We start from the raw sequence: 26619 nt of genomic DNA on the forward strand, positions 1-26619 counted from the left end.
AGGATTGGGAAGGGATGTGTGTTACAGGGATCAGGATTGGGATGTGTGTTACAGGGATCAGGAGCTGGGATGTGTGTTCCAGGGATCAGGATTGGGAAGGGATGTGTGTTACAGGGATCAGGAGCTGGGAAGGGATGTGTGTTCCAGGGATCAGGATTGGGAAGGGATGTGTGTTACAGGGATCAGGATTGGGATGTGTGTTCCAGGGATCAGGATTGGGAAGGGATGTGTGTTACAGGGATCAGGATTGGGATGTGTGTTCCAGGGATCAGGATTGGGAAGGGATGTGTGTTACAGGGATCAGGATTGGGATGTGTGTTCCAGGGATCAGGATTGGGAAGGGATGTGTGTTCCAGGGATCAGGAGCTGGGAAGGGATGTGTGTTACAGGGATCAGGATTGGGATGTGTGTTACAGGGATCAGGATTGGGAAGGGATGTGTGTTACAGGGATCAGGATTGGGATGTGTGTTCCAGGGATCAGGATTGGGAAGGGATGTGTGTTACAGGGATCAGGATTGGGATGGGTGTTACAGGGATCAGGATTGGGATGTGTGTTCCAGGGATCAGGATTGGGAAGGGATGTGTGTTACAGGGATCAGGAGCTGGGAAGGGATGTGTTTTACAGGATCAGTTTGCTCTCTAGGACAGTTCCAGTTCTGGCTGGGTTAGTGGGACCTGGATGGCTCACAGGAGTAACCCAGCAGCATTTTAAAAGATCACAACTCAGTAAAAAATTCCAAGTAAGAAATGTAACCCAGCTGAGCTCTGCAGAAGAACAGGCTGCCCAGAGGGGCTGTCACTGCCCTGGTACCTCTGCTCTCCCATCCCATTATCCCACAGAGATCCCACAGAAAGCCATATCCAAGCCCATTTCCACTGCCTCTGTCCCAGAAACCAGGTGTGCCTTTCAAAACTAAAAGTTTGAGCTGCTTTGTCCAAGCCCCTGCAGAGCCTCTCCCCCAGCCCTGCCATGAGCCCTGCAGGCTCTGCTCCATCAGCAGGAATGAATTCAGCACTCCAGGAGAGGGGCAGGAGCTCTGATCAGGAGCTGGCACAGCAGTGGCTGCGCTCTGCTGAGGGGACTGGATGGCCTGCAGGGTCAGGAGCAGGGCTCACATTCCTGCTCCCTCCCCTTTCCCTTTCCACACACTCCTGTGCAGGGAGGGGAGCCTCTCCAAAGCCAGACTTTGTCCCTCTGGGAGCTGCAGCTCCACAGATGATGTAATTTGCTAACGAGCAGATTTGTTGTCCCCTCCACGTCACTCCTGCCCTGTCACCCTGCCAAAGACCAAAACAAGCCAGGGCAGGAGATAGGCAGGATGAAAGTCTGCACCCTTTGTGCCTCACGAGTGCACGGCTGTGATAATGGAGGGAGCCAGCTCTGCACAGGGATCAGCAGAATTCCACCAAGCAGCAGCCCTTCAGCCTCTGCTCTGTACTTACTGGGGGGCATTGTGCAAGTTTATCAGCTGCCACCAACTGGACGTTGAGGTGTTTGCTCTGTGACTTCCCCCTGGACTTGATCAGTCGCTGCAGGACCTGCCAGCAGGAAAGGGCAGAAGGTGAATTTAAGGATCACTGATCTCCCTAGAGCTCAGCCTGACATCCCCCTGAGGGATTACCAAGGGCAGAAGCTCTCCATAAAACGCTGCCCTTGAATATCCCAAACCTTTGTGATAACCCTTCTGAGAACTGGGAACGTTTCCCTCTGGATCATGTTTGAGCCCTTGAAAAACTTCAATTGCATTTCTGCTTTATCCCACTTTAAGTCCTAAGTTATTTGTGACAATAGAGAAGCATGAAAATTGTATTTATAGAGAATTATCTGGATTGCTGGATGGACTGTAGCACACCAGCAGTGCTTTATGTCACTTTTTCTCCTTTTCAGGTGCAGATTCCACACTGTCCATTCCCACCCTGCCCTCCAGCTCCCTCCTGGATCTTCAGGTGAGGAATTACCTTTGGAGAGGACACCTTCACATGGACAATAATTGGTGCTAGAGATGTCTTGATAAGCTGTGCAGGGTGATTTATAGTGTCTGCATCCAGGACAACCAGCTGTAAGGACCTGGCCAGCTCAAAGATTCTTTCAATCTCACTCTGCACTTCAGCTGCAAAGGAAAACAAAGCAGCTGAAACCACTGGCATAAAAACCCTCACCCTCTTACTGTCACAGACTCATGAAATAACCTGTTACCTGTACCTCTAGGGCAAGCACTCACTCAGGATGGCAGAGATTTGGAATTTGGGCTTTTTGTTTACCAAACCCAACTCCTCCTAGATCCTGGGAAGGTGTCCCAGAGAGCAGGATGTTGGAATGCACGTGACACACACAAATTTCCACCCTTGTACAAGAAAGAATCACACAATCACAGAACCATCAAGGCTGGAAGAGACCTCCAGGATCATGGAGTCCAAATAAAAATTCCTCAGGCTACTGTTCCCCAGCAGTCCTGAGGAGAACTGCTCACTGAGGAGAGGAGCAGGACCCAAAGCCTCACAGCCAGACAGCAAAATTCAGCTGTGACTGCTCAAAATTAAACACACAACTGGTCCCAGGGTCAGGAATGACATTTCCTTGGCTGGACAAGTGAAAGCTCTTTGGCTGCTTGTGATGTGGAATTAAAAGCAGAGGGCTGGGAAGGAGGAGGAGCTGAGAGGCCAGCTCAGGATTGTGCAGTAAAATGCTGCAGACACATTTAAACCTGCACCTCTGCTGGAGCTGAGCCAGGGCAGGGTCAGCTGGATTTCAGGGCAAGGCTCTTCCCCAGAGGGTGCTGGGCACTGCACGCTCCCAAGAGCTCCAGGAGAGTTGGAGAGCGCTCAGGGGTGCCAGGGTGGGGTTTTGGGGTGTCTGTGAGGGCCAGCAGCTGATCCATGGTGCTGTGGGTCCCTCCCAGCTCAGACTGGAAGGCTGGCATGCTGTCCTGCCCCCTGTGTGCCAGCCCAGCCCAGTCCCAGCCGTGGCAGGGCCTTACCGAGGCTGGACCTGGTGTTGGAGCGCTCGATGATGGCTCTCTTGCTGGGGTTATTGAGCACTGACCTCTTGGCCAGGGAGATGTCAGCTGTCACCCTGGTGATGGATATCCTGCCAGGAGAGCACAGCACACACAAACACACGAGTGGCATTTCCACAGGCACAGCCCATTCCAAAGGGCAAACACAACCAAACACGCTCAGGCACGTTTCCAGGTGAGTTCTGGCACCATTAAAGAACAAATGAACACAAGTGCTGGGGGACTGGGATGTGTTTCCTATTCCCTGAGCCCTGGGATGGAGCTCCTGCCATTCTCCTCAGTGCATTAATGAACTTTCCTCCTCCCAGCTCACTCATCTCCTGCATGAATTTCCACAGTGCCATCAATGCTGGGAGTTATGTGAGGCTTGGGGCACCCAGAACAAGGGAGCTGCAGTGAGGCAGCACTTCCTCTTCCCCAGAGTTACACCAGGAGTAAACCCAGCCCAGCTGCCAGGGGCTGGCATCAGCAGGAGAAAAGGAACTGGAGCTCTCTGGGCTGCCTGAACTCAAGTTTAACTTCACTGCACCTCTTTAACTTAAGGCAGGGGATTTATTTACTTCATCTGTCAGTGAGTGAGAAAGACACAAAATGTTACAAAGCAAAGACAACACAATCCCTTCATCTAAAATCCAATTAGGAGGCCTGGGATGAGTCAAGGAGCCAGGAAAATAGAAACAAAGCAAGCTGGGAATGACCAGCAGCTTTTGCACAGAACCTAAGATTTATGCAGCTCTAAGTGGAGTTTTCAGCTGCAGGGTTATAAAGAAGTGCAGTTATTTTTCTGTATAATACATAAATAAATGCACACAGTGGAGGCCAAAGGTAAAAATGAGTTTAAAACAGAAATGAATGGACTGTGGGTCTGGACTCAGTGGCCAGCAGGGCAGGCTGCAGTTACAAAGGAAGGAGCTGGCAAAGCCAAGGGAATTCAGGGCCAGGGAAGGAGTCAGGGCTCTCTGATGCCTGTGGAAAGGCTCTTCCTTGGACACTCAGCTCCTTCCTTGGTAATGTGGACCTCCCCCAGAACTGCAGAGGAGATGGAAAGAAAGAAAGAAGAAAGAAAAGGGAGGGAGGGGGAAGACCACAAAGCCATAGAAGTTGGCAGAAGGACCAAGAAGCAGCTTTTTCCTGAGTTCCTCAGAGCTAAAATCAATGGTGCCAGGCTGCTGGTGGCACTGAGCTCTCCTCTGCTGAAATTTCACACTCCCACTTGATCCAGCTGCCAATACTGCTGATGGAATCAGCACTTCCACAAAATCACTTGAGCTGAGCAGCTCAGGACAGGCCAGGAGAGGAGAGACTTTGCACAGAGGTTGATCATTAAAGTTCTCTCTGAGCTGTTCAGGGACCAGTTCAGCACTGCCCTCCTCACTCCTAAAATCCATCAATCCTGCTCCAGCTCTTCCACAGAACATCCCTTCCCCTGCCCTGGTGCTTTGGGTACTTCAAACCTGACTTGGTGTGATGTGTTACCAGAAGCTCTTTTCCCAGCTGGAATATCTGAACTGACTGGGAAGGGCAGAACACCCCAAAGATGCTGCAGGCACCTCCAAGGACTGAGGGGATGCCATGACCAAACCTGTGCTCCCAGCAAGGGAATCCCAATTATCCCCTACAGCTCACCAGGAAATGCTCCAGCTCAAGATGAACCCTCCCTACAATTCTTTTTCTGGGCTTTATTTCTCAGCATTTCCTTCTTCCAACCACCCTTTTCAGTATTTTTGCCTACTTAAGGCAGTCAAAATAAAATCTCATATAAGGAATATTTTAGAGCTGATTTTTCTGAGGTGTTGGGAAGACACCGAGACAGAATTCTTGTGTTGAACTAAGAAATCCTAGCCCAGCCATGGCAGAAATGCAGACATGTGCACCCCTAGTAACACATGAGCTGTGTCCCACTCTTCAGTGGTGACACAAAGCCAGAAAATCAGCTTTGATCGTGCAGCAAACCCTCTGGCATTAAAAAAAATAAAATAATTGACTGAAATGTTAGTAACACATGGGCAAAGCAGCATGAGAAGGACAGAGTTTCTCACCTCCCATCAAACCTGTGCTTCAGGAAGTCAAAGAGAGCTTTCTGCATCATGTCTGTCACCTTGGCAGAGGGGAGCAGATTGAGCAGGGGGATGGACAGGGAGAGAAAGAAGCCAAAAGGAAGGAAAGAGGTGAGTAGAAGGCAGGGACACAGCCAACAATCCACACCCTTGCTGGGCAGAACCATCCTAGTGCCACATCCTGCCACCACAGCGCTCAGCAGTAAATCCCTGGAGTTTCCTCTGATTTATTGAGCAGCTCCTTGTCCTTTGCAGGACAGCTCAGGCTGACAATTATCATCTGCCAGGCCAGGCAGCAGCTCCATCAAAGCCCCCAGGCCTCTCTGCCAGTTTATTTCCCTCCTTCCAACTGATTCCTTCAGCATTTAGCCAGGAAAAAACAGCCAAAATAAATTCCCCCAAGAAAGATCAAGTATTTTTGTTACTGAAATTAATATTCTGTGTTACCATTTCCACACATCTGTATGTTCAAGGTGTTGTGTTTGGTGTTGTTTTCTTGAAAAAAAGAGACAGGGTGGCAGATTTGAAGAGGTTTTTGTGAACAAACAGCCTCTCTCCCCTCCAAACTCGAGAGGTAAACTGATCTGTGGTGCAGCACAGAGGGAATTTACTCCTGTCAGAAAACTTCCCCATCAAGTGAAAAGGCAGAGAGCAGAACATGAAGTACCTGCTCTGCTGAGCTGCACCTCCAGCCACTCTCACACAAAAACAAAGCCAGAACACTGCAATATGCCAGGGCTGCCACCTCCCCAAAAGAACCATTCCAATATGTTTAATAATATCCTATCAATTACTGACAACATTAATTAAGCTTAATGAAGTGTATCTTTGATTTTATGTTCATTTAGCTCCTGGTTCAGCACTTCCCAGATGGCTGAGCTCCCTGAATTGCCCTGCTAAAGTCTCTGCTTGTTTTAGCACGAGGGAAATGCTCACTTGGACCTGCAGCAGCCCAAAAAAGGCTGTGCTGGTTATCTGGGCACGTTATCCTGCCCACTCCCACCTGGGCAATCTTTTAGGAGGGTTAAAGGTTCCTTTGCAAAATATCTGAATTTATTAATAAAGTGAAAAAAGGAGAACAACAAGGAAGCTCCTTCAAATGTTTTGCTAATTAAGTTCAAAGCATGGGCTGGTTTGATGAACATTTTTCATGTGTAGAGTCCAGCTCATTAATTTGACTTCTTGTAGCAGACACAAATTCTCTTTTTTACTTGATTTAATCAGGAATGAGTGCACTGAAAAGAATGGACTTGCACCGTGCTTAAAACAGTACAAGTCAGAAGTAACCCTCAGCTCTTACAGAACATTTTGGTAATTATTTAAGCTAAATCACTTGAAATTATCATAAACCAGTTGCACTGAGCCACACACAGAATTACTGAGGATGATCAGAGATAATGGAAGTTGAATTAATTGCAAACACCTCAGTCCATACCTCATAGCCTTTGAGGGATGGGCCCACCAACACCACAGGTCTCATTGATGGCACCACATCATAGGGGGGAATATGTTCTGTCTAGAGGGAAAAAACAACAACCCTTCAGATCATCAGGCAAACAAATCCACAGGGAAATCCTGGCAATGATGAATTAGGAGGAAATAAAATGCAAACAAAAGCATTACTTACCACTTTTTGTTTCTGTTTTGCTAGAAGACCAAATGAGAACTTGGTTAAAACACACCCAGGCAAGCAGAAATCCCTTTGCCAAAGCACTTTGATTTCTGTCTGAGCACCTCCCTCTGCTCAGGCCTGACTAAACTGGGAAATCTGTGCATTTAACTGGCTATTCTATACGTTACACTGGGAAATCTGTGCATTTAACTGGGCATTATATATGTTAAACTGGGCAATCTGGGCAGTAAACTGGGCATTCTTTACATTAAGGTGGGAAATCTGTGCATTAAACTGGGCATTCTGCATTAAACTGGGCATTATATGTATTAAACTGGGCATTATATATATTAAACTGGGCATTCTATACACTAAACTGGACAATCTGTGCATTTAACTGGGCATTCTGCATTGAAGTGGGCATTACATATATTAAACTGGGCATTCTATATATTAAACTGGGCGATCTGTGCATTAAACTGGGCGATCTGTGCATTAAACTGGGCAATCCATGCATTAAACTGGGCATTCTATACATTAAACTGGACAATCTGTGCATTACACTGGGGCAGCTGCCAATGTTCCCAAGGATTTTTCCCAGCCCTCAGCAACTCCTGCAGGCTGGGAATGGTTGTTCTCCTCCCCTGTGCACACAAACACTTTGTTAGAAAACACCTCAGTAACTCAGCAAAGGGGATAACCTGCATTTCTCATGTAGGGTTTTTAGACAGAATTATTAGTAAGGGTTTCCTTGAATAAATCCTGCCTTACCTGTGGCTGTAGGTGTGGCTCGAAATGTGCCAGAGACCATCTCTCCAAGGCTGGAAGAAGAATTCCCACTGGATTTCCTGCAGCAGCAGAAAGACCCCATTAACAGCAGGCACCCCAAAATGTGGGAGGTTTTGGGGAGCAATTGTCCCATGAGGAATCACAAGGTCATACCAACATAAATGACTCTAACTAGAAAAGCTAAATATTAACTGTTTTATCATTATAATATGGAATTTTATCATACAAATCCAGGAGCATCTCACTGAACTCAGTAATTTCTCTGTATATTGAGACCCACTGGCTGCCCCTGAAGTTGTGTCAAAAATCATAGGAGAAATTTGGCTGCTGTTCAACTATTCTGAAAGCATTTCCCAGGTTTAAATCCCAGACCTTTTTCCAGGGATTTGCAATCTCCAGGTCTGGCAGGTGGGCACTCAAAAACCTCAGGCTGGAAGCTGAAGAATAAAGGATGGCAAAGCTGATCTTACAATGTCTGGTTTGTGCCAAAGTAGCCATGATATTTTCTGAAAAATCCTTTCCTTAGGTTTTTTTCTCCTGAGAAGCCTCAGGAACAAAATGCAAACAATGGTTATCTGCTGCTGTGGGATGCAACAGGTGCATCTGGGATTGGTCTCATGTGGTTGTTTCTAATTAATGGCCAATCACAGTCAGCTGGCTCGGACTCTCTGGTCAGTCACAAGATTTTATTATCATTCCATTCTTTTCCATTCTAGCCTTCTGATGAAATCCTTCCTCCTATTCTTTTAGTATAGTTTTAATATATCATTTTCTTTTAATATAATATATATAATAAAATAATCAATCAGCCTTCTGAAATGTGGAGTCAACATTCTCATCTCTCCCCTCATCCTGGGACCCCTGTGAACATCACCATAGGCCAAAATGGAGAAAAAAGGAAAAATGGAAGAAAAAAGAAGAAAAGCTGGGAAAAATCTGGGAGACTTTGAGCCCAAGTTGACTTAAGGCCATGGGCACACAAAGCTCTCAGAAACTGCTGTCATTATCCCTCACTGCTCTTTCCTGAAGTCAAACCCATTTTGTTTCTCATCACCAACATCTCCCGCTCCCCTCAAATCCGCACTTGCAGCGGGGATCCCAAACCCAGCGCTGCGAATGCCCCGCAGCCAGGCAGCAGCAGTGACCTTTGGCAGTACTCCTGGGCTGAGGGAGGATCTGGGGTGCCCTGCAAGGGCAGGCTGTGCTCACCCCCCGTGGAAGCGGCCCCTCTTCTGCTCCTGCTGGATGCGGATGTTCTCCAGGCGCAGCGGGCTCGGGATGAAGCCGATCTCGCAGCCCTCCTTCACCAGCCTCCCTATCCACCAGTCGTTGTTGTATTTCTGCAACACAGCAAGGCTCCTGCCCACTCAGCTCCCCAGTTCCCTCCCTTGTCACCTCCTCCTGGAGGTAACCAACTGTTACAGCTGTTACAGCAGCCCAGGGTCATGGGGGACAGAGCCTGTCAGCCCCAGCTGCAGCCAAGCCTGAAAACCCTTTAATTTTGGCTCCATTGCATTATACCCTTTTCTTTGCTGAGCATCTTAATACATAAAAACCAATCTATACCTTAACTTTTACCTACAGCCTATCGTGAACACTGTCATTACCATATTATGGTCAGTACTATCAATCACATGAGTTAGTATGGCACAGTTTAAGCTTAAAGTTGTTTTTCAGTTTTCTTGCAGTGGAAAATTCTTAAGACCTTTTTTCTACTTGCCACATTGACATGTCTTGTTTGCCTGTGGCATCTTTCTGCTTGGTAAAAACATCTTTTTGTTTGTGGTCAGCTTATCAAAGGCTCTTTCCAACTTGACACAACCTTTCCCTTCTTAGCTGTCCAGCAAGACAGGCTCAGCAATCCTCAATTTACACATCTGTTATTCTTCTGTATCAAAACTTGCTTCCATCTCTATTTCGTTCTCAGGTTCTACATTCAGAGATCTTTCTGCCAAGCACACATATCTGTGAGACTTTCTTGTCCAGTTTTCATCCTCCCCAACAGTTACCCACACTCCTTAACTCCACTCTGCATAATGAACCAGGCTCAAGTGTGAGAGCAGCGCACCGAGGCTGTTTCCCCTTGTCCTGGCCCTTGCTGATTTAATTTCAAGGTTGATTTAATGAGCAGAACTCATTTCTTTGGGCTGAGGCCACCAAACAACCTCCCAGCAGCAAACATAAAAATAACACCTCCAGCTTCCCATCAAATATTGCTTGTCACATTTAATGGTCTAGACAAAAGATCACCACTTTCCCTTCCTCCTCTCCAGGTATTTGTAGGAATGTTATTAACAGGTTATGACAGATGAAGAGAAATTCACCTTTAGGAAGAAACTCCAATATATACCTAAAGCACAGCATTTTATCATTGACCTTTAGTAACATAAATTCTTCTGCTTTATTGAAAGTCTGGTCTGTCCCTAATGATAGCAAAATGAAAAGCAGGATCCTGGTAGATATTGGAGTGGAAAAGGATTTGTTGTAGCTGCTGCCAGCAGAGCTTTTGAAGAAAAGTATCTGAAAAGCCTCTCCTCTGTTCTGCTTCATTAGGCAGCTCGGTGTTCAAAAGAAACATTGCTTTTCACAACTGGCTCTGGAGTCATTAGGAGCAGCACGAGTGAATGGGGTTTGTTTGCTGCCTCGAGGAAAAAGCCATCACAGAGACCTCATCTTCGAGATATCCCTACTCCTGGCTCCACATTTGCAGGCACTTCAGCCACTGCAGGGACACAGAAACACCCAGGCCCTGCTGTCAAAGGTGCAGCAGTGCCTGGGGATGGCTCTGCAACACAGAGACCCAGCCCTGAAAAATAAATGGGTTTTTATCAACCCAGATATCTGAACATGAACTCAATCATATATATGAACATGTAATAAAAACTAACGGAATGCAAAGTTGAAAAACCTCTTTATCCTCTTTTATATATTTAGGCAAGAGGTTCCATGGTTTGATCATTCCAACTAAGTATTTATTGCTCCTGCTGTTCTGACCTTGATTCACACAGTGGCAGTGAGCAAAGCTTTATTTGAAGTATGTTAAGTTACAGAACTACTTCCAGTCTTGAACCAGACAAATCTTTCAGCATTCAGCATCCTGCTGCTGGAAATCAGTGAACTGAGAGGCTGTGGGACACCATTAGGGACAGACCTGGCAGTGTCCCAGGCCAGGCTGGACAGGGCTTGGAGCACCCTGGGACAGTGAGAGTGTCCCTGCCCAGGGCAGGGGTGGCACTGGGTGGGCTTTAAGGTCCCTTCCAATCTAAACCAGTCTGACTCTATAAAACCAATCTCTACAGAACCTGAGTTCCAAGGGCACTGCCTGCTCCATTTTGGCTCCAAAGGCACAGCCTGACCATGGGAATTTTTCTTCATGGACCTCTGAGTGATGCCTCCAGACATGGGATCAGAATCAGCCCCTCTGGAGAGGGACTTGGGACAAGGGATGGAGGGACAGCACACAGGGAATGGCTCCCAGTGCCAGAGGGCAGGGATGGATGGGATTCTGGGGAGGAATTCCTGCCTGCGAGGGTGGGCAGGCCCTGGCACAGGTGCCCAGAGCAGCTGGGGCTGCCCCTGGATCCCTGGCAGTGCCCAAGGCCAGGCTTGGAGCACCTGGGACAGGGGAAATGTCCCTGCCCATTCAAGGTCCCTTCCATCCCAAAGCAGTCTGGGTTGTGCTGAGAGCACCTGAACACACAAATGCCAAGGCTGCAGTGAGGAACTCAGGATTTATCTGCATTAGGTCATCCCCTCCCCTCTGTTAGTCTGTGTGTGGGAGGAGCACGTTCCCTCCCCTGGTTGCCATGCCCATGGTTCCTTCTGCTCTGCCAGGAATTGTTGCCATTTCATCCTTTAGGCAGGCACACAATGCATAGTTTGGAGGAGACAGATGAGACATACAGGACACAGCCTGAAAATAGCAGCTCCTCACTCACTGCCAGAGGGTGACCTGACTCTGTACCCAGCTCAGCAACATTCCAAACCCTGGAATCACTGAAAAAACAAATCCTGCCAAGCCTCTCTGCAGCATGGGGAGCCATTCCCCAAATCCTGCTGAGCTCCAGCTCCAGGCAGGCTGAGCTGACAAACACCAGCACCCAGATGGTTTCCAGCTCAGTGGCAGTGTGATCCTGGCATTTTAGACCTTGGGAGACAACTCATGGAATGCCAAGGCATGGATTTGGGACACTTGTCTGCAAAAATGTACAGAGCAGCATGACAGGAGCTTGGAGTGTGCAACTCAATCAGTGCCCTGACAATAAAGGTGGCCACGTCCAGGAAAAGCAAGATTAAAAGCTGGAAAAGGGAATTTACTGCCTTTCCCTGTCAGGGAGAGGGGGTGTGAAGCAATTCCCTGCTCCAGCACCAGAGGAGGGGCAGCAGCAGGTGTTTTCCTCCTGAATGCGCTCTGTCTAAGGGAGATCAGTGCTCTGGAGTGATGATAAACACGTGTTCAAAGAAAGACACAGATGAGCACTGAACACCCCAAAATAAACCCAAAATGCAGAGATGAAAAAGTGCTTTTGCGAGCTGCAAGCCTCTGTACCAATCCACAGCACAACAGGGGGTTATGCAAATGTGGAGGGCTCACTTCAGATAAAAAATTGCATAAAATATGCTCAGCATGCAATAAAATGCAATTTTCTCTACCAAAGCCCACACTCAGGGCTCATTTATTCCATTTTTCCCCTTATTTTTGCATCTGTCCTCTTCAGGATTTTCTTTGCTTACTGCATTATCCTAAGTGTTACTTCCTCTCTGGAAGGGAGCCTATCTGGTGTTTTTCTGAAGACCTGGCATGACCTGGTGCTGCTCCATGGAATTCCTTTACTCCTGCACCATCGCTGATCCATCACAAACTGGTTCTGATAAAAAGAATCTGAACCCACCACTGTAATAAAGGGTGGGATGTATTTCCTATTCCCTGAGCCCTGGGATGGAGTTCCTGCTATTCTCCTCAGTGCATTAATTAACTTTCCTCATCCCAGCTCACTCCAATAATAAAGGGCATTATTTCCTTCCTGTGTGATGAAATTCCAACACGTTGGTAACACCGAGTGTTGCAAGAGGGCAGGATAAGCACCCCAGGGTGCAGGAACTCCAGGAGGGATGAAGAACCAGCTCATCCTCACTGTGCCCTCCTGGATAAGGCTCAGCTGTTCAAATCAAAGCCCTTGGCCTGTAGAAAGCCCTTTCCCATCCCCTTTTCCTGGGTTTTACCTCTTTAATGTGGAGGAAGTCCTTGGCATCGAAGGAGATGGCAGTGCTTGGGACAGGAACATCTTCATCCAGAGCCCCACAGTAACTCACGTTGGTCTTGACAGCAAATGCTACTGGTTTGGACTACAAACAGAAAAAACCCATCAAAAACACTGGGAACTTCTCATCCATAAAAATTCAGCCCTAATAGTTTCACCCAGGCCAGCAGAGCTCAGGGGGAAAAAGCCCAGATTTCCCAAGGGCTGTGCAGGCTGCAAATGGCAACTCCTTCCCCCGAGCCCTTGCAATCCAAAAACTCGACGTGCTGAGAGCCCAATACCAGAGAAAGGACATCCTGCTGTCACCTGCTGAGGTCATATCTGAGTGACACTGAATTGCTGTAATCAACCAGGGAGCCCAAGGACTTTCTAGGACTTTGCTGCCCACTGGGAATTCACAGGGATGGGGCTGGGAATTCAGTGGGGCCAATCCCAGCAGCTCTGGGAGCACTCTGAGCTCCCCCAAACTGGTTGTTTTTTATCATCACTGCACAAAATGGGGGAAATATCCCCCAGTGATAATTCTGTTCTTCCCATATCTGCTCATACTCGGATATTGCTCCACACACTGAGAACAAACCACTGCTGTGAGAGGATTTGTTGTTATCAGTATTCCCAGGAGGTTTGTGAGGACCAACAGAACACGGGACAAACAACCAAGCACCTGTTATTTTGGGAAATGAGAAACAGGAACAAATAAATACCCAAGGTTTTCAAAAACATCCCCATGGAGAACATGGAGAACATCCCCATTTAGAGGAGGATTTACACCAAATTCCCAACACCTTCTCTGCAGATACTCTGACTGAACTGCCCAAGCATTTCAGAAGTGTGGATGTCACCAGCAGGCAGAAGGCACCTCCATGATCAGTGAGCAGCACACACCTTGGCCCTCTCCAGCTGGATGGCTGCTTGCTGCTCCCTTTCCTGGCGGATTGCTTCCCTGTCCTCTTCCAGAGACACATCAGAGTCTGAGGGTCTGCTCGTGTACGAATCTGCTGAGCCCTGAAAGGAAAGCCAGCTCACTGAGAAAACACTGAGGTAACAAGCACAAACCCCCTCCCAGTCAAATTTTGAAAATACTTTAGAAGTAATTGGTTTCTTTGTATTTTTGGAGTGATTTTTACAAAGAAAAAACTGCTGAGAAAACCTCTCTCCTTCACTTTCTTACTGACACGGTAAAAATCCAGCTCAGCTCTGGGCACTGTCCAAAAGTCTTTATAATATTCACATCCTGTTTGACAGCCTCAGACTCAGGATTGTCAAGGGTTAGGTCACATCAAATATAATTAAGGAATTATAAAGCTTGGTTTGAATCATCCCTCCCCACGAATATGCTCTGTTGTGTAAGAGCTTTGTTCCCATTCACACAGAGGTTTCTTCTGGGCTTCCAGGGGGGAAAAGTGGCAAAAATGACATTATTAAAGCTGCTCAAGAGCTCTGTATTGATATGACATGAATGCAGCATGTTCAGGCAGCAGCAGAGAGCATCTGCCTGCAAGGGGGAAAGAAGGTGCAGCCACAGTTGGATTTTTGCCTTTTTTTGACATTTTTCAAGATACCTGGTAAGCCCTGAAGAGTGGAGTGGCTCCTCTCTTTATAGAGACCAGCCTGACTCCAGCATCCCACTGGGGCCAGTGGAAAAACAGAGCTTTAACCTTGCAAAACAGAGAATGTTTACTGCTGATCAATCTGTGGCTCTGTGCGTTCCAACAGAGCCACTCTACAGCATTATATCCTTATTCTTTGGTTTTTTTCCTACATTGATTTATATCCTGCAGCACAGGCACTGTAGAATTCAATATTCTTACTGTCCATGTAAAGTCACATATTCTTAAATACTGCTGTGAATATATGGCCATTGCTGTGGATCCATGTCCATCCCTGTGAATCCACCTCCATCCCTGTGGATCCACAGCCATCCCTGTGACTCCACATCCACCAGGATTCTGCTGGCTCAGAGCCACTGGTGACCCTGTGCTCTTTCCTTGCTCCATACTCGTTCAGGGAAAGGCAGATTTGCTCCAGGCCAAGAACAGGATTTGCCAACAGGAGCTTCACCCCCAGCTGTTATTTTAAACACAGCAGAAAATTCCTTCTGGGACATCCCGCACCCAGAGAGAGCTGGGAAGGGCTGGGAAAGGCTGGGAAGATGCAGAGTTCAGGATCCTGAGCTGGAACAAGCGCAGCATGCCCAGGCTGAGCAGTGGCATCAGGAGCTGGCAGCAGCTCAGCTCTTCCCAGCTGGGAAGCTGCACATCCTGCTCTTCCTTCTGCTTCCTCAGGGATGGAGCAGAGAGCAGGGAACTCACAGCACTGGGCCAGGCCTCCCCCAGACACCTCTCAGTCCCTGAGCCCCCTTTCCATGGGGAAATTCCTGCTGGGCCCCCCCCTGAGCTGCCCTGGGCCGGCCTGAGGCCGTTCCCTCTGCTCCTGTCCCTGTTCCCTGGGAGCAGAGCCCGACCCCCCCGGCTGTGCCCTCCTGCCAGGGAATTCCAGAGAGGGAAAAGATCCCTGGGGATCCTCCTGTGCTCCAGGTGAGCCCTGCCCGGCTCCCTCAGGGATTCTGCAGCCCCTGCCCGGCTCCCTCAGGGATTCTGCAGCCCCTGCCCGGCTCTGTTCCCTTCCCTGGCCCAGCTCCAGCCCCTCACTGTGAGGGGAAAATCAAAAAGTGGGAGAAAACATGAGGGGGGGAGGAAATGAGGGCAGTCTGAGGAAGGCTTTGATGCAGAGCTTTTCCCTCCTGGCTCCTCTTTTTCTCTAGGCCAAGCCCTTCCCAGCTCCCGCAGGAATTCTCCAGCCTCTTCCCCAGCTGGGTTCTCTTCAGGGCCTCTCCTGCCATGAGGGGAAAATCAAAAAGTGGGAGAAAATGTGAGGGGAAAAAGAAGTGAGGGGAGTTTGAGGAAGGTTCTGCAGAGCTTTTCCCTTCTGGATCCTCCTTTGCTCCAGGCTGAGCCCCTTCCCAGCTCCCTCAGGGATTCTGCAGCCCCTGCCCGGCTCCCTCAGGGATTCTGCAGCCCCTGCCTGGCTCCATTCCCTTCCCTGGCCCCTCTCCAGCCCCTCAGGGTCCCTCCTGTCCCAGAGCTGTCCCCAGCCCAGCCCGGGAGGTGCCCCAGCAGTGCCCTGGGGCTGTGTCACAGGAGGCTGGCACAGCCCAGGCACCTCCTGCCCAGCTGGGCACCCCTGGGGCACTGCTGGTAGTTTGCTCACTCAGGTCTGCTGTGCTCCAGCCCAGCTCAGCAAGGGGATTTAGCTGGATGAGACCCCTGTGCTGGGCACCCAGTGCCCACACTGGTTTGCACTGGTGTGTGCTGAGCAGTGCCTCATTTGCTGCTGTCAGAAGAGCTCGGGCTGAGGCAGAGCAGCTGCTGCTGCCAGGCCACCCCCGGCTGCTCTGGGTGCCAGGCTGAGCGGTGCCCGTGTGCCAAGTGCCAGCACTGGTACAATCCCAGCCGCACGATCCCGCTCTCCCGAGGCTCTCCCGGCAGCCAGTGCCTTATCTGGAAGCTGCAGCCCCAGGACTGTGACTCACAGGGCGCTGAGCTGCAGCATCACACTCAAAACCAGGCACCCTTCTGCAAATAGCAGCGAGAGGGGCAGAAAAGGAGCCAAACTCGTACTGAATTTTGGGTTCTGTTTGAAATGTTTGATTGGAGACAGGATTATTGCCAGAAATATTGTGGAATATTGACAGAATATTGCCCAACAATCCAACACAAACACTGCTGTCTGCTCAGCACCAAGAGCAGTGAGTTCTGCTCTGACAGCTCCTACTTGCTGAAACTGCAAGAGGGAATGAGAGATACAGAAAGAGGAAAGCCATTTCCGATCTCTTTTTGTACACCAAGATGTTCCTTAAGGGAGAATTTGTTAATGGAAAGGGTGTCACAGACTTATTTTCTGAAAAATCATTTCCTTAAGATTTTTTCTCCTGAGAAGTCAAAAAACCTCAAAAAGAAAATGTAAACAGTGATTGTCTGCTGCTTTAAAATACAACAACTAGAGCTTTGATTGGTCTCATGTGGTTGTTTCTAATTAATGGCCAATCACAGCCCAGCTGTCCAGACTGTCTCAGTCAGCCACAATCCTTTCTCATTCTTTTTCTATTCTTAGCTAGACTTCTGATGAAATCCTTTCTTCTATTCTTTTAGTATGATTTTAATATTATATATATCACAAAATAATAAATCAGACCTTCTAAAACATAAAGTCAACATTCTCATCTCTTGCCTCATCCTAAACCCCCTGCAAACACCACCACAGAAGGGAGGTCAGACACTGGCAGGGCTGCCCAGGGAATGGGGGGGTCCCCATCCCTGGAGGTGTCCAGGGCAGGACTGGATGTGGCACTCAGTGCTCTGGGCTGGGGACAAGGGGAGGCTTTGGGCACAGCTCTTTCTTGGAGGGCTTTTCCAGTCTTGGTGATTCTGGGATTCTCTAAAAATACCCTTTAACTTCTTTTTTTCCCCATTACATAGAGCAGCAGCCTGGTCATTTGGGGATATCACCTGTGCCCACAGTTTCACATATGTAACATTTGAGGACAAATCATCAATCCCACCCTTACCTAACCCCAATCCCTCTGGGAGACAGAGGAACTTTGTGGGGCTTCAGTGAGTTCAGCTGACACCAGATTTGGCAATTTGAAAGAAACAGGCTTTTCCAGATAATTACATTATTCAAGGCAATGAAAGACTTGTTGCTTACTTCACAGCCTTTATACTTTGGGCTCCTGTGAATTCATTTTTTGTGCAATTTATTATTTATTTTCTCCCTCTCTCATCAACTAATGTAATTCAGCTTAGCTAAAAACAATCCCAAAACCACCAGGGAGAAGGGTAAAGCAGAGAGAACAGCGGCTCTGCTCATTTTTATTCTCCTGCTCACTGACTGCTCTTGCACGTGAGGCTGCTGGAGATGTGCTGAGGTGGAAAGGGTGACACAACATTCCTGCTGAAGGGGGATATACCAGCATTTTGGGGAGGAGGAGGAGACTGAATCCTCTTTCTGGGCACTACAACACCCAGCCACATCCAGCCTTTGTGCTCACTGAAGGAATAATCGACCTTTAGCTGTTACAGCTGAAAAATAAAGACTTACTGAGCTTGCAAATAATTTTCCCCCAAGTGCCATAAATCCACAGCTCTCCCTCCATCCCTGAGGAATGCTCTGTCACACTGCTAGTGCAATTAGAGCAGCAATCCGTTAGCAGCTCCGATCAGCCAGATGACAGGCAGCCTCTCCTGAAAAGATTTGGGTGCTGTGGGTCCATCCCAACCCAGAGAGGCTTTGGGGACACATCGCTGCTCACAGAGAGCTCCTGCCCTCCCTGGCACCGCTGTGCCCTGGAATGAGCAGGCACTGGGCACACAGGGGCTGTGCCAGCTCTGTGCCCAGCCACACACACACCCTGCTCTGCTGGGAACAGGGGGATGGCAGGGCACGGCTCAGAGCTCCCCAGGCACCCAGTGACACTGGGAATGTGGAGTTGGGACAATGTCCCAGCTGGGGACGGCCTGCACTGCCTCACCCCCTGTCCCACCCTCTCCCTTCCTCCCCAGCACCAGCCCCAGCTGGCACCTCCCAGCTTCCCCACAGCTTTTGGATACTCGGGGCAGTCTCATCCTGCAGGACCCAGGAAGCCAAATAAATTCCTACAGATCCCAAAGGTCCTGTCCTGATGCCAAACTCACAGATCACCCAAGCAGCTGAACCAGAGTTCACTCCAAAGCTTTGAAGCTGGTCTGGAGCTCAGCTAACCATATCCGAGCAGACATGGGATCATGGAATCCCAGACTGGTTTGGGGTGGAAGGGACCTTACAGCTCATCTCCCTCCAGGGCAGGGACACCTTCCACAGGCCCAGGGGGCTCCAAGCTCCAATGTCCAACGTGGCCTTGGGCACTTCAGGGATCCAGGGGCAGCCACAGCTGCTCTGGGAAACCTGGGCCAGAGCCTCAGCACCTTCCCAGAACACAGGTCCTTCCAATGTCCCATCCATGCATCCATGCATCCATCCATCCATGCATCCATCCATCCATCCACCCACCCACCTATCCATCCATGCATCCATCCATGCATCCATCCATGCATCCATCCATCCATCCATCCATCCATGCATCCATCCATCCATCCATCCACCCATCCCTGCCCTCTGGCACTGGGAGCCATTCCCTGGCTCCTGTCCCTCCATCCTTGTCCCCAGTCCCTCTGCAGCTCTCCTGGAGCCCTTCAGGCCCTGCCAGGATCTCTCCAGAGCCTTCCCTTCCCCAGGCTGAACACCCCCAGCCCTCCCAGCCCTTCCAGGGGTTCTATCAGCCCATCCTCCCTTTCCCCCAAGACAATTCCATCACAAACTGGGGCCTGAGCTCAGAAGCAGCCCAGGAGTGCCCAGCCCTGTGCAAGCTCCCGGGAGAATCGAGGCCACGTCCCTCCCTGCCGAGGTCCCAGAGCTCCTGACACAGCACAAGGAGAGCAGGCAGGCACAGGCATGGCTGCAGGGCCACATGCTGCCACACGCCAGGGATGTTCCAGAAACCACCCAAACCACCCCACAAAACCCACAGCAGAGTTGTTCCCTGGGGAAGCAGCTCACTCCAAGCCCCAACACAAAGATCTCCCTGGTCCAGGTGCACAAAGCAGGTTTAACTCGGAGGTTACTACCAGAAGTATGTCATGGAGATGGGGGTCACAGAAAATAAGAATTGACTCATTTTTACATGAAAACAAGAACCAGAAGTTGAGGACTTAAGAGACCCCCACATTTTAAATACCAGCGGCCACCACAATTGGTGCTCACCTCATCCCAGCACTCAGGGTGGGCAGCTAAATTTAATTACTGGGCAGGTGATGTCATTAATTAAAAGACGAACACAAACCAGTGGGGGTCTCTTCCTTTGGCATGAAAACCTCGCTGTGCTGCAATGGAAACCGGGGCCAGGAAAATCTGTGTGTGCCCAGCAAAACACTGCAGAGCCCTGCCCAGGCTGGGGGAGCTTCCATGGAGCTGCAGCAGGGAGAGCACAGCACTGTTCCCATGGAAAGGGGGCACAGACCACACCTGCAGCACAGCCCCTGTTCTGGAATTACTCACATCCCCTCAAACCACAAAATCCATCCCAGCCACTGCAGTGTTAAACAGGGAGCTCCAGGAGCAGAGGGGTCAGTGGGACTTTTCCACAAATTCCAAATTATTGCCAGGAATAATGGCAATATTTCCACGTGGATGTGGCACCGGGAGCCCAACCAGGACAAGGTTCAGTTCCCAAGGAAATGATTTTCTTGCTGAATCCCCAGCACACACAAGGCAGCTGCACAACCGCTTGGCACCGAGTTGGGATTTCAGAATCAAATGCTCAGCAATTATTTCCTTCTATATGTTTGGTAAATTTATTTAAGACAACTCATTAGGTGTCTCAGCAATTTGGAAATTACTAGGTAGTTAGAACATGTTTTTTTTCTTTGGGAATACTAATTGTTAGAAAATAGGGCAATTCTTCCAACATTTCCTGATCTCTTTTTTTTCCCCTGGATTTCAAATCTTGCAGTCTATCTCCTTTCTCCAGCTGCCTTCAGTTGGGCACAGATTGTGTTGCCACATTTAAGAAACAGAGTTTAAAAAAATACTGGTAATACAGATCTCTATTTACTGCCAAAATACTCCCATCTCTTTTGGTAATGTTCAAATGAACATGCAAGGCACAGGATTTTGCTTAGCAGGCACTGCAGGTACACACAAAGCCTGAGGGAGTGGTTAGAGAATACATGAGCTGCTCTGAACTTTTCCTTTTCACAGGTGAAAAATCCAGATCTTCCTCCACAAAACAACACCCAAAGCTCTTTTCCTGCAGCCTCAGAGCCAAGGGACAGGCGAGGATCACAGCCAGAGGGACAGCCACGGGCTCAGGTGGTTCTCACCCCACAAAGTGATCCAAATTTGGACACACAAACCTTTCAAATTCCTCGGTTTTGTTCAGCCACAAAGCAGCACAGACCTGCCTGGGAACGCTCTGATCTGAGCCTCATTCCAAAGGCAGCCTGTGAGACCTGGGACTGAATCCACACCTGAACACCTCCAGCCTGGATTCTGCCTCACCCTCTGCAGCTGGTGCCTCTTTCTCAGGAAAGCTATTCAGCAGTCCCAGCAGAGGAAAAAAGGGGCTGCTTTTCCATGATAAAAGGCTCCAAACTAAAGCTGACACGGCACAGAGACACTGCTTTATTTTGTCTAATTACTTCAGCTCTTGAAAGCATTGAATGATCTTCCCAAGGCTCTGGGGAAGCTGCTGCTGCTGGGTTTGATGAAACCTGATAATAAAAGTGCACCTGGTATCCTAAATCAGCTCTGCTGCGAGGAGGATGCTCTGTGTCTGTCCCACATAACACGTTGGGAAGGCAAGAACGTTCCATAAGTCTCCAGGAAAAAAAAAATAAATTACAAATACTGCCCCCAAACGAAACTTAATCATCCTCCCATGTACACAGGCATCTGTGGCCGCCATATGTGGTCTGCCACAGCATTCCCTCAGACATGCAGCCTTCAGCCAGTGCTGGGATATCGTGGTGTGCTCCTAAACCCCCCTCCAGCCACCCTCCTGTGCTGCAGGGAGAGCTCCTGCTCACAGGGGTGGATCACTAACAAAAATAAACCACACCTGCAGCCAGCTCCTTGCTACTGCACCAGGGATGTGTGACCTGGGATCTGCAGGAGGATCAGCTCCCATTTCTCCTCTCATTTCACTCTGTTCCAGTTTATCTATTTCCCTTTTGGTTTCATGTAGCTTGGCTTGGTTTGCTCTGCCCACGGCTCTCCTGTCACCAGGTCACCTTTGGGAGAACCAGGATGGGCTGGAATCTGAAATGCAGGGAACTCTCAGAACTTTGGGCCTGGAAGCCAAAGCTGAGAATTAAACACAGGATTTGATCTGAGACCTTGAAAAAGGCTTCCAAACTCAGGTGCTAGAAGTGAGAATGTGGATTTATAGTTTAAAGCAGAGACACTTAAGTTAAGAAGAGGAAAATTTAGAGTTTTAGAGTTTTAAAATATAGAAAAAATGAAAGTAGTTCCAGAGGTGATCAAGGAGTTCAGGATGCAGCACTGTGGGTTTGTGTGCCACCATAACATGATTGGCTAAGAAAGCTCACACATGAGTCCATAAGATGAAATATTTAAGGATTGGGTCAAAACCATAAATATCCTTTTTGGCAGTGCTTTATTGGTCAATAGATCCTTTAAAAGTCTTGTACTGAGGGTCCTGGGGCCTTCTGAGCCCTGCAGTGAAGCTGTGAACCAAATTCACCATTCCTGCCTGTGTAGAAGAAAAATAAACCACAGAATCTAAAATCCTCAGCGCTCCCATCTCTGACTCACTTGGAATTCCTTCACCAATCCCGGTAAGGATGACCTGTGCCAACTGGGACTGCTCTCAGACACCACAGAATCCCAGAATCCCAGCCTGGTTTGAGTTGGAGGGACCTTAAAGCCCATCCAGGGCCACCCCTGCCATGGCAGGGACACTGCCACTGTCCCAGGGTGCTCCAAGCCCCAGATCCCAGCCCAGGCAGGAATTCCCAATTCCCAGTGTCCCATCCATCCCTGCCCTCGGCAGTGGGAGCCATTCCCTGGTCCTGTCCCTCCAGCCCTTGTCCCCAGTCCCTCTCCCTCACTCTACAATCCCTTTGGGACTGTGTCCCTTTAGGGCACAGAGAGGTGTCCCCAGAGCCTTTTCTTCTCCAGGCTGAACAAAGGAAAAATTTCAGTTTCTTCTCCTGCAGCACTAGGAGAATAAACTGAAATTTTTGAGTTTATTAGCTGAAAATGATTTTTCATTTTCATTCATTGAAATGATTTTTCAACTTCCCAACAAATAAAACCAGCCCATCACTTTGAAGCACACAGAACACTTCAGTGCCCCAAGCAGGGATGTGCAGCACAAGAACCCTCAGTTCTACATGTGAGGAGTGAAGTGGAATTTTCCTCAGTGCTGAGAAGATCCTTGCCACCTGTCTGCTTTCACTGCGTGCTCTTCCTAATTCCAACAGCTAATTTAAAGAATATACATCTTTTTTTTAAGGATTTTGGTGATTACAGTGTCCTGATTTTCTTCTAGAGTGGTGTCACCACTTCCCACACCATCAGGCTTTACACAACCAAAATAACTCTGAATATTTATTTTACTTTTTTCAACAGAAGTGGTTCAGAACGTCACAGAATCAGGCAGAACCAGACTCCCATCCTCAACAGAATCACAGGAAAATGAATTTGTTTCAAATGTTCATGCTGGGTAGTGAATGGGAAGGAATTGTGGCATGCTGGGAGGGCATTGTTGAAATGAATTTCACGCTGCTTAATTTAAGCCAAGCAACTGATGGAGTTTGGGCCTAAGCTGGGTTTGTTGTGTTATGTCATGGTTTTAATTAGCTCCTTCCTTCCAAGAGCTTCCAAAGCAGGAGGCTTAGAAGCTGCTTTAAACACTGATAAATGAGGCTTACAAACAGAGAGTTTGAATTTTCATTTTTTTACATTTTGTACTTTTTTGTTTTTTCCATGATCTCTGACTACTTTTCTTGCAGCCAATCCTGAAATCACTTGACTGCTGAACCTACAAGAAGCTCTTCTGGACTGCTAGGGATGTCTCAGGAGGAAAAAGCCCAGATTTCCCAAGGGCTGTGCAGGCTGCAAATGGCAACTCCTTCCCCCGAGCCCTTGCAATCCGAAATCTCGACGTGCTGAGAGCCCAATACCAGAGAAAGGACATCCTGCTGTCACCTGCTGAGGTCATATCTGAGTGACACTGAATTGCTGTAATCAACCAGGGAGCCCAAGGACTTTCTAGGACTTTGCTGCCCACTGGGAATTCACAGGGATGGGGCTGGGAATTCAGTGGGGCCAATTCCAGCAGCTCTGGGAGCACTCTGAGCTCCCCCAAACTGGTTGTTTTTTATCATCACTGCACAAAATGGGGGAAACATCCCCCAGTGATAATTCTGTTCTTCCCATATCTGCTCATACTCGGATATTGCTCCACACACTGAGAACAAACCACTGCTGTGAGAGGATTTGTTGTTATCAGTATTCCCAGGAGGTTTGTGAGGACCAACAGAACACAGGACAAACAACCAAGCACCTGTTATTTTGGGAAATGAGAAACAGGAACGAATAAATACCCAAGGTTTTCAAAAAACCTGGGGATGCCACTGGCAAAATAGTCTCTCCATGTATTCCCTGCTGGGATAAATGGGAGGGTGGTAATGACAGGTGGAAACACAAACCCACAAGGAGGGAACAGCCAGAACTCTGGGCTACATCTCAACTCCAGCCACTAGAAACCTTTTTTTTTACATAGTGTGAAGATATTTTCCCAAATTCTTACGACTTTCTGGTTATCAGGGCCTTCAAACCCAGCCCATTCTGGGATTTGATGACTGACAGTAATTTAGAGAATTAAACATTAAAAATTCAAAGACAATATTTAAATTTTTTAATAACTGCCTCCAGTTTTATCTACAAAATGGATTCTTAATGAAATATCTTAGGAGAAACAATAGTTTAATATTCCTTCCTGCCAGCAACCAACAAGCATTCCCATCAAGAAAAACTCCTTTAGGAATCACTATGTTACTCACAACCCTTTTGATCTGGCATAAGCAATAACTGAGAAAGACCCTGGTGGTCTCAGTCCCTGCAAAATCTCCTTCTCCATCACAGTTCTCATATGCACCAGCACACACAAATCTGCAGGGGCAAACAGGACAGCTTTAATCACCTGGGTATTGTTTTTTGCTGAAAGAAGGTAAAAAAAAGCCTTGTCAGGAGAGGAATCTGTCAATCTTGACGAGATTTAAACCTTTAAAAAAGCTTTGCCATTATTGTGGGATACTGTAGCAGAGGTATATCCGCTCCAAAAGGAAATGTCAAAGGTGCTGCTGGTGCCCTGTAAATCTGCACTGAAATGCAATCAAAAAGGCAGGGAATGGGGATGATGAGTGAAGGCAGAGCCCGGTCAAAGGTACAGCAAAACATCCAGCAGGAAGAAGGAAAACGTTCCAGGATGAGCAGGGAGAGCAGAAAAGCCCCAAGGAAGGAACTCATCCCAAAACGGGAAGGGGGTGCTGACATCACCCCAGGTGAGCTCCCTACACAGGGAAGGGTCCCACTGGCAAAGCCACTCCTTGCATTTCCCAGGGAAGAGAAGGATGAGGGGAAGGATGTCAGTCACAAACCAGGCTGAATTCAGGAGGTTCCAGATTCCCTTTCTGCCCTGAACAAAGCAAAGCCCCAGTGCCAAGCTGCTGGTGCTGGCCAGAGCCCTCCCCTGGCACTGCATGCTGGAGCAGAGATGTCCTGTGTGACCGTGTGACACGGAGCAGAGATGTCCCGTGTGACCGTGTGACACGGAGCAGAGATGTCCCGTGTGACACGGAGCAGAGATGTCCTGTGTGACACGGAGCAGAGATGTCCTGTGTGACCGTGTGACATGGAGCAGAGATGTCCCGTGTGACACGGAGCAGAGATGTCCTGTGTGACACGGAGCAGAGATGTCCCGTGTGACCGTGTGACACGGAGCAGAGATGTCCCGTGTGACACGGAGCAGAGATGTCCCGTGTGACACGGAGCAGAGATGTCCTGTGTGACACGGAGCAGAGATGTCCCGTGTGACCGTGTGACACGGAGCAGAGATGTCCTGTGTGACACGGAGCAGAGATGTCCTGTGTGACCGTGTGACACAGAGCAGAGATGTCCCGTGTGACCGTGTGACACGGAGCAGAGATGTTCTGTGTGACACGGAGCAGAGATGTCCCGTGTGACCGTGTGACACGGAGCAGAGATGTCCTGTGTGACACGGAGCAGAGATGTCCTGTGTGACCGTGTGACACGGAGCAGAGATGTCCTGTGTGACACGGAGCAGAGATGTCCTGTGTGACCGTGTGACACGGAGCAGAGATGTCCCGTGTGACACGGAGCAGAGATGTCCCGTGTGACCGTGTGACACGGAGCAGAGATGTCCCGTGTGACACGGAGCAGAGATGTCCCGTGTGACCGTGTGACACGGAGCAGAGATGTCCTGTGTGACACGGAGCAGAGATGTCCCGTGTGACCGTGTGACACGGAGCAGAGATGTCCCGTGTGACACGGAGCAGAGATGTCCTGTGTGACACGGAGCAGAGATGTCCTGTGTGACCGTGTGACATGGAGCAGAGATGTCCCGTGTGACACGGAGCAGAGATGTCCTGTGTGACACGGAGCAGAGATGTCCTGTGTGACCGTGTGACACGGAGCAGAGATGTCCCGTGTGACCGTGTGACAGGGATCCAGGCACACAGCAGGGCCTGGGGATGCAGCAGGCACGGGTTGTGTGCCAGTGCCCCCCTGGCAGATGCAGCAGGCCGGGTTCTGTGCCAGTGCACCCCAGGGGATGCAGCAGGCACGAGTTATGTGCCAGTGCCCCCCAGGGGATGCAGCAGGCCGGGTTCTGTGCCAGTGCACCCCAGGGGATGCAGCAGGCACGAGTTGTGTGCCAGTGCCCCCCTGGGGATGCAGCAGGCACGGGTTGTGTGCCAGTGCACCCCAGGGGATGCAGCAGGCCAGTTTGTGTGCCAGTGCACCCCAGGGGATGCAGCAGGCACGGGTTGTGTGCCAGTGCACCCCTGGGGATGCAGCAGGCACGGGTTCTGTGCCAGTGCCCCCCTGGGGATGCAGCAGGCTGGGTTCTGTGCCAGTGCACCCCTGGGGATGCAGCAGGCCAGGTTGTGTGCCAGTGCACCCCAGGGGATGCAGCAGGCACGAGTTATGTGCCAGTGCCCCCCTGGGGATGCAGCAGGCTGGGTTCTGTGCCAGTGCCCCCCGGGGGATGCAGCAGGCACGGGTTGTGTGCCAGTGCACC

The 26619-nt window shown here is 49.3% G+C and overlaps 1 protein-coding gene across 5 annotated transcripts in view; it reads right to left on the reverse strand.

Annotated features, from left to right (window-relative positions):
• The window catches only part of CACNB4 (calcium voltage-gated channel auxiliary subunit beta 4), an 86432-nt gene that overhangs the window by 11995 nt on the left and 47818 nt on the right, over positions 1-26619 (reverse strand). For all 5 annotated transcript variants that reach the window (XM_054277608.1, XM_054277609.1, XM_054277610.1 and 2 more), the window contains 10 exons: positions 13623-13742; positions 12700-12822; positions 8686-8816; positions 7459-7535; positions 6703-6722; positions 6511-6591; positions 5058-5116; positions 2980-3089; positions 1961-2112; positions 1445-1540 (listed from right to left, as the gene is read on the reverse strand). In XM_054277608.1, the coding sequence (XP_054133583.1) occupies positions 1445-1540; positions 1961-2112; positions 2980-3089; positions 5058-5116; positions 6511-6591; positions 6703-6722; positions 7459-7535; positions 8686-8816; positions 12700-12822; positions 13623-13742 (969 nt within the window). The remainder of the gene's footprint in view (positions 1-1444; positions 1541-1960; positions 2113-2979; positions 3090-5057; positions 5117-6510; positions 6592-6702; positions 6723-7458; positions 7536-8685; positions 8817-12699; positions 12823-13622; positions 13743-26619) is intronic.

This window comes from Melozone crissalis, unplaced genomic scaffold (genome assembly GCF_028551555.1).
Source record: "Melozone crissalis strain CALT ecotype California unplaced genomic scaffold, PUWL_Pcris_2 ptg000023l_1, whole genome shotgun sequence".
Lineage (NCBI taxonomy): Eukaryota > Metazoa > Chordata > Aves > Passeriformes > Passerellidae > Melozone > Melozone crissalis.